Raw genomic sequence first — 12,003 nt, forward strand, 5'->3', positions numbered from 1 at the left:
TTAACACTCAAAAAGTGCTTTTAATACTCAAAAAGTTTGTTTGAAGAAAAAAATATTCGTTTGGTAAAAAAAATTAAAAGTGCTTTTAAGGGTTCAAAAAGCCTAAAAATGACCAAAAAAAACATTTTTGGCAAAAACTTAAAAATGAAGTTTTTTTTTCTAAAGCTCTTTTTGACTTAAAAGCTCTATTTCTCAAATGCAATCTCAAACAAGTTCTAAAAAAAAAAAAAAATTAAAAGAGATTTAAAAATAAAAGATTAATTAACAGTTTTAGATTTAATTTTATACTCTTTCTTTCTCATTGAAAACTTAAAATTAAATTTAAACCGTTAAAAATCTACAAAAAGTCTTCACCTAAGCCAAATCCTATGATACATCCATAATATACCGATGTATTATATCAACGGTCCCTACATAAAAGAGTAATATTACATATACTTTTTTTTTTTTAACTAATTTAAGTGATTTTTAAAATTATTATTGAATTTAAAATAGATTACTCTGCATAACAATGCAACTAATCAATCAATAATTTAAGCCTTTAGTCTCTAAAGGTAGATCAATCAGTTGGGAATCATGCCTCATAAAACAGATGTTACTAGTTTGAATCTTCCTCTCCGTGTGGACATGTAAAATAATAATAATAATAATAATTTAAGCCTTTAAAAGTAATAAAAAGAAAAAAAATTGACGATAGTTTTCACATATGTCACCTCCCCATTAATAATATCGATTCGCTTCCCACCTAAAATTTGACCTAATCACACTTTTCCTACAATTTTTTTAATCTACCTTACCAATCTCACAAACTAGTCACACTTTTCCTACAATTTTTTTAATCTACCTTACCAATCTCACAAACTAATCACACTTTTCCTACAATTTTTTTAATCTACATTATCAATTATAATAATCTAGCTTAAAAAGAAAGAATATGTGGGTATGATCCTTTAACATTGTACTCCACTCCATTTTTTATTTCTCTAATTGAAGACGAAAAATAATAATAAGGAGGATATGTGCACACCACACAATTGATAACCAAATGTTGCTCCTAAGGGCTTTGGGTGTATAGGCGGCTGCTCCACCTTAAGCCGTTAGCAATTTTAAAATAACCTCCAGTTAGCGGTTATTGAAACTCATAACCGCACCACATAACCGCTTTCTAGAAATAAGCATTTTGGGCCAATTTTGGTGTTTTGGGACTTCCTTGAACCTCTTTTTAGGGTAAAGTTCAATAATAATAATATTTTTTTTTTTAATGAATAAAACTCAAAAACAAAAACCTATATCAAATGCACCAAAACGACTTTTTTTTTTTTTTTTTGTATATTATTATTCATTTTGTTTTTATATATAATATGTATAATATATATAAAGGTATACAGTTAGTGGTTATTAACCGCCTACCCCTAGAGCTGCTAATCGCATCACCCTTAGTGGTTAGCAATTTTTGATAACCACATACAAAAGTAATTATGCAGTTGGTGATTGTAAGTGGTTATTAGGCGTTATAACCGTCTTATTTGTACGCCATAGACTTTGTTGCAAACTCTCATTAAATAATATAGTTTTTTTTTTTTTTTCCTTTTCAGTCTTTTCTTTTTTTGGTTAAGTTTAATCAATTCTTAGTAACAACCATTATAAATTTTTCTAACAACTATACATTATGAAAAGTCACACTTTCTGCTGTGATTTCAAAATGTGTGATTTAAAAATAAAAATTTCAAAATGTCAAATTTGAAATATGATTTTAAAAAAATAATTTAAATCTAAAAATAGAAAAAAATTTATATTTACAAATCACAAATTTTTAAAAATGTTACTGAGGAATTAAAAGGTATGCTCAACAACCAGCAACAAATGCGACTGTGTTCAACACTGTTCCTTCTTCCTCATGTCTTAATGATGGCCACTGACATTTACCACAAGAAGTAATCTCTCTCTCACAAACACAAACACACAAAATGACGCCGTTTGAACCGGTCCATTCAGTCTATCCTTTTCATTCTCAGCGCTTTATTGCCCTCCTTTTCTTCCTCTATGTCCCCCCCCTCTCTCTCTCTCTCTCTCTCTTTCTCTCTAGGGTTTTGATATTGATTCTTCTAGACCCAGAAATCACGATTCACGAACACTCTTTCTCTCATTTTCCCTCAAATCACACACACGCGCTTTAGTCTATGATATGACTTCCACTTCCGTGAAGAACAACTTATTGCCTCCGGGCCTGGTTTCCAATCTTCAGGAAATCCTTAGCAAGAAGAACAATGAGGCTGACAAAGAAGGCGACCAATCCAAAGACAGCGCTGAATCCACCGAACCCTCGTCTTCCACCTCCGTTTCTGATGCTGCCGAGGCTGTAGACAGTTCCAAGCCCACTCTGCTCGTGACTAATGGCGACGGGATTGAGTCCCCTGGCCTTGTGTACCTTGTGGAAGCCCTGGTTCGTGAAGGGTTGTACAATGTCCATGTCTGCGCTCCGCAATCGTGGGTTCTCTCTTTGTCAACTTTTGGGTTTTTCTTGTGTTTCTTTGCTTCATTCCTGTTGGTGGTGTGCGGGTTATCTTTGATTAGAGCTTACGTTTTTCATTTTATTGCTTGTTTCCCCAATTTTTATCATCTGGGTGTGTAGCTTTTTCATTGCTTTTGATTGCTTATTCGTATGTTTTTGTGTTTTTTCGATTAGTTTTAATATGCGGCTATGTGGGCTTCTTTCATTTCAAGTATTATTATTTGAGTTTCTTTCGCATGTTTCTTTTAATTGACTCTTATGGGTATGAGGGTTTTTAAGTTATTTTTGGTTTCTTATTTGTATATTTTTCTATAGGTCTGTGGCTTCTTTCATTTGGAGTATTGTTTTTGAAGCTGGAATTGTATTTTGATCTCTTAGTTTATGATTCGGTTGCTTCAGGGACAAATCAGTGTCGGGTCATTCTGTGACTCTACAAGAAACGGTTGCTGTGAGTTCCGCTGAGATTAATGGTGCCACAGCTTTTGAAGTTTCAGGTATGACTGCAAGTCTTTGTTCCTACACTCTTATTTGCCCCAAGTTTTTTTCTTCAATGTATTGGGATCTGTAACTATTTTGTATTTGATGAATTTATCATTTCCTGTGTGTTGGTTTTCTTTTATGCGTTTAGAATTGGTTAAATATGATGTGGCTTTTATGATGGTCAATTTTCACTTTGAGGCAGATTCATCATATATATATGGAAAAGTTCAGTGATTTTTAGTTATTAATTGTAAATTTTTTTTTCCCTTGATTTTGGCATCAATGCACACCTGCAAATTTGATCTGGGTTTTGCGGTTTCATTGTGGTTACTGATAGTAATAGGCTTGGTCATGGTTCTTTTACTCAGGGACTCCTGTGGATTGTGTCTCATTATCATTATCCGGGGCATTGTTTTCTTGGTCAAAGCCTCTTCTGGTTAGCATTTATATGATGCCATCAATATGACTAAATATATATAGATTTTGCTATCCAGAAGATTCATGAATGATCTTATTTTCAGGTGATTAGTGGAATTAATCGGGGATCAAGCTGTGGCCATCACATGTAAGTTGCTAGTTTTATGCTTGTTTCTTATTCCATATTTATCGTGTTTTACTCAAGCAGGGTAAACTTTGGAGTTACCCATTTTATAAAGTTTATGTTTGTATATGTTTACTGTAGTTTTATCAGTTAAGTCTGTTTTTAATTTTTTCCCAGCGACTTTTAGCCCTTATTTGAAGACCTCTTCAAAGATATTTAATAACTGAAATGTCAATCAGGTTTTACTCAGGTGTTGTTGCTGGAGCTAGAGAGGCGCTAATATGTGGTGTACCGTCATTGTCAATATCACTGAACTGGTGACTTGACGACTCTTTGTCATAGGAATTCAATTTTTGTCTTCTGATTAATGTTGATAAGTAATTCTTTGGTGATATAATGTATTGTAGGAAGAAGGACGAAAGTCAAGAAACTGATTTTAAGGATGCAGTTGCTATTTGTTTACCTTTAATAAATGCAGCTATCAGGGATATTGAAAAAGGACTTTTCCCAAAAAGCTGCTCGCTGAATATAGAGATTCCTACTTCTCCTTTGACAAACAAGGTTTGCACCTTTAAAATATGCTAACTGAAAGTCTCTGGTACTGCACACTGAACTTTGAGCTGGTATTTAACAAAATATGGTATTGGACATAGATATTATTCTCATTTACCATTGTGTTGTTGTTTGTATTCAACACATATATTTAGGGTGTCTTTTGAACTCTTTTGAGGAAAGTTTCTTTTCTTCTGGGATTGGTGTTGAAGGTTATTAGGAGTCAGAACCTTGTCCTGGTGAAAGGGTGTGAATAAAGCTTCAAAGTTATTATTAACAGATGCTGTCTTTAATACGTACCCAGTCTGCAGGGAGAGTAAATAAAATTAGGGTGCATTTGGTTTTCCATTCTCAAATTCTGTATGAATTGAAAACCCACCTTTTTTAAATCTTTTCAAAATTTTCTGGCATATTAGTGTACTAATGAAGTGTTCTTGGTCATATTAGATGAGTTGGTGACTGAAGATGACATAAGCAGTGTCATTTTTGAAGTATTTATGTTAAAATGGCCTAATCTAATTCTTGGAGAAAAAGGAGGTAGCAGTAAATGGCCAGTGTAAAATAACAGTGATCAACAGGCACTCTGGAAATTTGCATCTTCTGTCAAGCATGTAGAAGTAGCCAAGATAGTTTTCACTTTTCAGTGGGAATGTAATAGTCTTATTCATAGAACCATTGCAACTCTTGGTGCATGTGAGGCATGTGGATCTAAGATTATTTTCTTTTGTTGTGTTTTACCTCTTAGCTGCATACCATAAAATATTGCTTGGTGTCTTTGCTCCTCAAATTTTTTTCCTGCTAACTTTATAGGATACCTCAACGAAGTGTGATAACAGTGATCACATTCTTGTCACTGTTGTGCTGGAGTTCTACAGTTATTGTGCTTTAGTATATAGGCCCTATTTGGCTCCATTGGGTCAAAAGTTTGAAAGAAATTTTAATTTAGTGGAGTCTAAGTATTACATGCTTAATTCTGTGCAAATGTGCGGCAAGCTGGCTGGTGGAAACATTTTTTCCTCCTTTCAATTTAAGCAACAAAATTGTTAGATGTTAGTGCTAAACCATCTTCAAGTTTGACCCTGGTCCCTGGCACAAGCCCCTGATTGACTTTATCAGCTGAGCTGTATAGTTGGTGTTTTCTACCCTTCTATTCATTTAGATCCTCTTATAGGAAGCTGGTCTGTGTTATCTGCCACATGCTGAGTTATTGACTTTATTCATTCACTTGTTTTTGTAAATCACTGTGGCTTTTGATTTAAACTCTTGCTTTCAGGATATTAAATTTTCTTGGGAATCATTCTTTATACTTCTCTCTTATACATGTGTGAAATCTTTTACTCGACAGGGTTTCAAATTGACCAAGCAAAGTATGTGGAGATCCACTTCTAACTGGCAAGCTGTTTCAACTAGCCGGTATCCTGCTGGACATTTCATGTCCAATCAACAAAGCCTTGGCATTCAGCTTGCACAGCTTGGCCGAGATGCCTCTGCTGCGGTCAGTAGCACTTACTGTCTTGGCATTTATATGTATATATTTTTTATAATTTCTAAATTGGAACTTTTAAAGGAAAAGTTTCTTATTAAAAATAGAAAAGAAAAAAAGAGTTAATTGGGGGTTTATACTTCATTTTTTCGATGTTCATTCTCGAATTTCTCTTCTTTCGTGTTTTCAGGGTGCAGCTCGCCGTTTGAACACACAAAGGAAGAATGTGGAGGTTGTTGAATCAATTGGAGCCGCTGGGAAAGCTGATTCCAACAGGGTGAAGAAGTATTTCCGGCTAGAGGTATTATATATATGTATAGCAAGTGGGGTTGCTTTTACAAGCGACATTATAAGTGATTTCTGATTGCTGTGAGAATACTTTTGATGGATTGCTATGGTTGAGAAATGGCAAAGGTGTTTAAACTTCTTTAAGAGAGCAGCTGCACTTGCTTCATTTACACTCCCTTCATCAATGAAGTTGCTTGAAATTGTTATATTGTTTGAAGATCTATGACATTTTGTAGTTCTATGGAAATGGTTGATATTGAAGTATGAGTCACTTTTCGTTTAAGTTGCTTCTAACAAATCTCTAAAAGTGTTACATACAGGGTGGACCTTAGCTTTAGTTCTGCAAATTGCAATTCTTCATTGGGTTGATGCTGATTGCCTTGCTGTTCTTGCCTTATATTTGCAGTTTCTGGATAAAGAGCAGGAAGAGACAGATGAGGATCTGGATTTCAGAGCACTTGAAAGTGGATTCGTAAGTAGTGTCTATGAAATTTTAAGATTCTTTTCTCATTATTGTGTCATTTGACCATATAAAAGTGGAACGACTAAATCTGGATTTTCAAGAGTATGTATCATTTGGGTGGGGTTAGCTTGGTTTTTCTCCTTTTTACTCTTCCCAATTTAAGGAATCGTAATAGATTACAGATAGGTCCCATATTAAAGAGTGGGTTCTGCTTGCCTGTATGATTGGTGACTATTGGAAAGGAATGAAAGAAAAAAGAAAAAGAAAAAGTTGGGCTCGTTTTCTGACGCCTTTTAGAGCAGTTTTTTGCTTTTTCGTAAAAAAGTCAAAAATATTAGCAAATAACTCAGCACATAAAACACTCAACCACTTTTATCTTTACCTCAAATCACAATTCTCCTGAGAGAGTTATGTTTCATGGAGCATGCGACATAGCACGTATGCATGCCATCATCTTTGAATGAATGGTACCGTTTTCATATTTGATTTTCTGGAAGATTTTTGGGTCCCAGTGTCATAATGAATTTCTGCAAGATTTATGAGTAAAAACGACGTATCAAGTTGACATGGTTGGACATCAAGCATGCCTTGTAGCATTTGCTTTTCTACGTAAATGAGATTCTTTTCTGCATGTCGTTTTCAATATTATTATTAGTTTACATGATTGCTGATCCCTGTGCCCCCCTGGAGCGACAGGTCGCAGTTACTCCTCTCTCTCTTTATCCACATGTTGAGATGGACATTCAAACAGCTGCTTCAGATTGGATCTCTGCTGCCCTTTCTGGAGAGCAATAAAAGCTTCTCCCCGTCCAGCCTCTGATTTAGTGTACATTTGGAATTTCTGATATATATATATAATTTTTATGGGTCTCCTGTTCTCGATAGTCTAATCTTTTTTCTCCATTGTTTCAGTTCTTTAGTCTCTTATTTGTGCTGTGGAGCAAATGCTTCTTGTAATCTTTTTGGCATGTTTTAAAAATGCCAGTTTGTTGTCTTGTTTTCTCTCTCTTTTTTTTTTTTTTTGGTTGGATTTTTTTTTTTCTTCAAAGAATTGTGGAGCAGTTTGTAATTGACGGGTACTTCTTTCATCTAATTTAAATTTAATATATAGGTTGACTGGGGATTTTGCCAGAACTTGTGTGTGTTCTATGACATTTAAACTTGATAATGCTTCTAAAAATTGGTTCAGATTTAATTGTAAATTGTAATAGAAAAAGATAATTTGATCCAAAATTCCCATTAAGCACCTATGGCAATCAGTTAAGCACAAATCTGAACCTTCATAGCTTTTGAATGTTGTTTTTTTAAAATAAATAATAAATCCCAAAGAAAGATAAAAAGGAAAATTCAAACTAACTAATTATACGCAGTTTTTGGTTGGTTCTTAACCAATGCACTAAAAGCCTCTCCATTCGATTAGCCATCAAAATGCCAAATGGGCATGAATCCATTCATTCTATTTTGGCCCTCTGAACTTCTAAATTTTTCATTTTGGACCACTGAACCTTCAATTACTCTCAATTAGAACTCTTTCGTTAATTTTAGCCGTTAAAAATACAAAAAAAAGTTCGTCGCTTTCAAATATATATAAATTTTGTCCCTCATGGAAAAAGATAAGGACGTGAATGTTTCAGTCTAAGATTGGATGAGCTTTGAAATATATAAGCTTCTATTAAGAAAGGGAAGCCATGCAGCAACCTTGTGTGGGATATAATGTGCAGGGGACTTTTAACTGTTGGAATGAATTTATGCCGTTTACTAAGGTTTGAATTGCTGTGATATTTCAATATTTGAATTGCTGTCAATGATGAGATTATAGATTGTATTTCTTTGACGTAAATCTTGTTAAAATACACAATGGGATTGTCGAGATTTCGGTAAGTGGAATTTAAGGAATTTGCAATGATAGTGAAGGATGGAGATATGATGTTGAAGCTACAAGCGCACTGTAGAGGCAAGTTGCGATCGATACGACTGGACTGGAAAGAAGCGGAATGGCTAATGAAGATTTTTGATGAGCTGATGGCCGTGGAAGACACAAGGGTCTTTAGGGATGAGTCCATTCGGAGTTTTCCACGTGTGTTAGTCCAGAAATGCTTCAATAGACACGGGAGTTTCCTGGTTTTAGAGGAGTATGATGGCAGAGTTAGACGAGGGAGAGTCTTCGTGCCTGAAGGAAGGAATAGGAAGGGCTGGGACCGGTTCCAGTCAGAGATTTGAATCACTGTTGATTATGTCCAGCCTTTCATTGGGGATGCAAAGAAGGTAACGACTGGGAAACAAAGACGAAGCTTTTCAGAGGTTTTGATGTCTACGTTGAAACAGGGAGAGGAACCGTTTGGGTCTTTCGCAGAACTGATTGCGAGAGTTCCCAAATGACTATTGGGTGGCTCTATTGAGAATGGTAAAACGTTGGGGCTGAGTTTCTCTGTAGATTTCCATGTCAAGGAAGTTGAACTTGGTCCAGAGGTTCAGAAGTCTGTTTTGACGATAGGTCCGGTGGAGAGGACTGCTCTGAACAGTGGTGTCAGGTTCGAGGCAGTGTTGAAGAAATTTTCAAGTTCTGAGGAGAAAGTTTCTGAAGCAGATATTTCTGGAGCGTGCTATCCCTGTTGCGTGTCTGCGGAAGGGAAGGAAAAGCTGAAGAAATCTCTGTTGAAGTTACAGGAGGAGATCAGGATCTGCCTCGAAAGGATCGATTCAATCTCTCGCCCCCCTTGTAGCTGTGGGGCTAGATCATTTGGGTCTACAAGAAACAGTGTCTTGGAGAACTCTAATGTGGGCCAATCCAAGAATTTGATTGTTAATCAGCCTAAGACCTAGCCCAAGGCCCATCCCAAGTTTTCGGTAGGCCAGAAGGATAAGGCTCCAGTTGTGGGTATTGGGCCCAGCAAGGTGTTGAAAATTTATAGCAGGAAGGCAGTGAAGTCAAACACTCCTGGGCCATCGGGCGCTTCATCTTCTTATACAGAGTCTTGCCCTCACTCGAGCTTGTCGAATCAAGCTTTGCTAGCCTCTTTTGCGCTGCCGGCAGAGGCATCGGTGAAGGAAGCGTCGATAGTGAAGGAGCCGAGGAAGGTGGTGTTGGCAAGGGAAGGCCATCGGAAAGTTGATGGGTCTCCTCCAGCGAGCGGTTCTGTGGCACCAGACGTGGATGAGCGACCCAGCATTGGGCATTTTGGGTAAGGCGCCGCAGTCCTCTCGGCATGTGATAGTAGGGAGGTCTCGACCAGTTTTGCTCTGCTGGCTCTCTCGGGGTCATCTGCCGGTGATCGTGCGAAGTTGAAGAAGCCGGCGTGTGGGAGGGGGATGGAAAAAGGGGAGGGAGGAGGTTCAAGCAAGCTAGTTTCTGTTAAGCCGGGGCTGCCGGTGCAGTTGCCTGGAAATGAGTTCGATATTCAGGGAGAGCTTTCTCCGGGGCTTGAGAAATGGGATTCACCAGGAACTAGACAAGAGATGATGGGGAAGGAACTGGGGGAGGGAAAAGCTTCCGGGCAGAAGCCGCTCGAGATGCAGGGGGAAATTCCACCGGGTCTTGAGAAGTGGGAGATGCCAGGCTCGGTCCACACTTTGAGGTGAATGGGGTTGTGGCTAGTGTCTGTGAGGAGAGTCCTTTGTCAGTATCAGACTCTTTAGCTTTGGTACCTTTTGCAGATTAGGAGCCGATTACGGTGGAGTTTGTAACTGAATTCAGCAAGCTTGTGGGCGTTTCTTGTGATTGAGAAGCTAGGAAGTTGTCGGAGGTCTTTGGGCTTATCATGGCTGATTCTGAGGACAATGGCAAGGAAGTGGGAGAGGCGGTGGAAGAGGGAGTGGCCTTGGAAGCACATACGGGTAAGAAAGGTAAGCGAGAGCTCAACAATCTTAATTTTTCCATTAATTATGAGGGGCACAGTGGAAGTTCTTTGAGGGGTAGAAATAAGGGGAGGGGTCATCAAGTTGTTCAATGAAGCCTAAGATTCTTTTCTGGAATGTGAGAGGCTTGAAGGAAAGGGGCAAAAGATAGGAAAATGTGGATTTTATCTCTAACAACTTTGTGAGGAGTGGGGATGCCCTTATGTTGAGTGGTGTTATGTCCCGTCTAGAGGGGCTTGGGGTGGAATTCTGGTTATGTGGGATAGAAGGGTAGTCATGAAGGTTGAGGTTGCTTTGGGCAACTTTGTGGCGGCATGCTCCTTTAAAAACGTAGATAACGGTTTTGTTTGAGCTTTTTTTGGGGGGGGGGGGGGGGTGTATGGTCCCAACAGAGACAACATTATGCGTTATCTTTGGGAGGAACTGGTGGGCCTTAGGAGTTGGTGGGATGTACCTTGGTGTATTGGTGGGGACTTCAGTGCCTCTCTTTTTACTAGTGAAAGGTCGAGGGGAGCTTATTCCTGGTCCGCAATGAGGGAATTTGCAGATTTTATTTCAAAGCAGGGTCTTATGGATCTCCCATTAGTTGGGGGGGGGGGGGGTCTCTACTTGGTCAAACAACCACTCTTGGTCACAGCTAGATCGATTCTTAGTTTCCCTAGATTGGGAAGTTCATGCTCCTATTGTTCTTGATTGTAACTGCTTTTTGGGAGGTAAGAGACTTTTCAAGTTTGAAAACATGTGGCTTAAAGCAGAGGGTTTTGCGGACAAAGTTAGGAGCTGTTGGGATTCATATCATTTTCTTGGCACTCCAAGTTTTATTTTGGCAAAAAAGATGCGAGCTCTCAAGGAGGACATTAAGAGATGGAATAGCCAGGAATTTGGCAATGTGGGAGGGCACATTAAGGCTCGAATGGATGATTTAAAGGCTCTTGATAGGGTGGAGGAAGAGAGAGGGTTATCCCTTGAAGATATTGAGAGGAAAAAGTCGCTAACCAGAGAGTTGGAGACTCTTCTCTTACAAGAGGAAATTAGCTGGAGGCAAAAATCTAGAATCCGTTGGTTGAAAAAGGGAGATAAATATACAAAATATTTCCATCGGATTGCTAATGCAAATAGAAGACATAATACTATCGAGACGTTGATTGTGGATGGCTCTACGACTTCAGACCAAAAGGTCATTAGTAATCATGTTACTCATTTTTACGAGTCTCTTTTCATAGAGAGTCTCAATTGGAGACCGAGGCTAGACGACCTTGATTTTGATATGTTGAATGTTGGTGAGGCCTCTAGGTTGGAAGCTCCTTTTGAGGAAAGAGAGGTATGAGAGGTGGTGAAAGGTATGGATAGGGACAAGGCTCCAGGTCCGGATGGCTTTTCTATGGCTTTTTTCCAGGATTGCTGGAATGTGATCAAGGGGGACATTATGGCGGTCTTTGCGGAGTTCCATGATCGAGGTAAATTTGAAAAAAGTCTTAATGCCACGTTTATCTCTCTTATTCCAAAGTCTCATGGAGCTACTGATATAAAGGATTTTCGTCCGATTAGCCTTGTGGGAGGGACATATAAGATTATTGCCAAGGTTTTAGCCAATAGAATGAAGAGAGTGATGAACAGGGTTATCTCTAAACCCCAGAATGCTTTTGTTAAAGGCAAGCAAATCTTGGACTCAGTTCTCATCGTCAATGAATGTTTGGACAGTCGAATCAGATCAAGGGAACCCGGTTTATTGTGCAAACTGGATATGGAAAAGGCCTATGATCATATGAATAGGAAGTCTCTTCTGTACTTACTGAGAATGTGCGGTTTTGGAGAGAAATGGTGTTCTT

The 12,003-nt window shown here is 38.2% G+C and overlaps 1 protein-coding gene across 1 annotated transcript; it reads left to right on the forward strand.

The window, feature by feature from the left end:
* The first annotated feature begins 1,952 nt into the window (after nucleotides 1-1,952).
* Nucleotides 1,953-7,453, forward strand: LOC132188223 (Survival protein SurE-like phosphatase/nucleotidase). Its single transcript, XM_059602632.2, has 10 exons — nucleotides 1,953-2,487; nucleotides 2,912-3,006; nucleotides 3,361-3,428; nucleotides 3,514-3,557; nucleotides 3,773-3,850; nucleotides 3,941-4,094; nucleotides 5,431-5,580; nucleotides 5,759-5,869; nucleotides 6,263-6,328; nucleotides 7,016-7,453. The coding sequence occupies exons 1-10, from the start codon at nucleotides 2,186-2,188 to the stop codon at nucleotides 7,112-7,114; spliced, it is 1,167 nt and encodes a 388-aa protein (XP_059458615.2). The 5' UTR covers nucleotides 1,953-2,185; the 3' UTR covers nucleotides 7,115-7,453.
* Nucleotides 7,454-12,003: the final 4,550 nt, after the last annotated feature.

The sequence above is a fragment of the Corylus avellana genome, chromosome 6 (assembly GCF_965113065.1).
Source record: "Corylus avellana chromosome 6, dhCorAvel1.hap1.2, whole genome shotgun sequence".
NCBI classification, from domain to species: domain Eukaryota; kingdom Viridiplantae; phylum Streptophyta; class Magnoliopsida; order Fagales; family Betulaceae; genus Corylus; species Corylus avellana.

Bases quoted from the DNA above. Each gene is read 5' to 3' on its own strand.
- LOC132188223 (XM_059602632.2), top strand. From the start codon at position 2,186: ATGACTTCCACTTCCGTGAAGAACAACTTATTGCCTCCGGGCCTGGTT. The intron at 3,558-3,772 runs GTAAGTTGCTAG...AATGTCAATCAG, and splicing joins TCAAGCTGTGGCCATCACAT to GTTTTACTCAGGTGTTGTTG. The intron at 3,851-3,940 runs GTGACTTGACGA...AATGTATTGTAG, and splicing joins TTGTCAATATCACTGAACTG to GAAGAAGGACGAAAGTCAAG.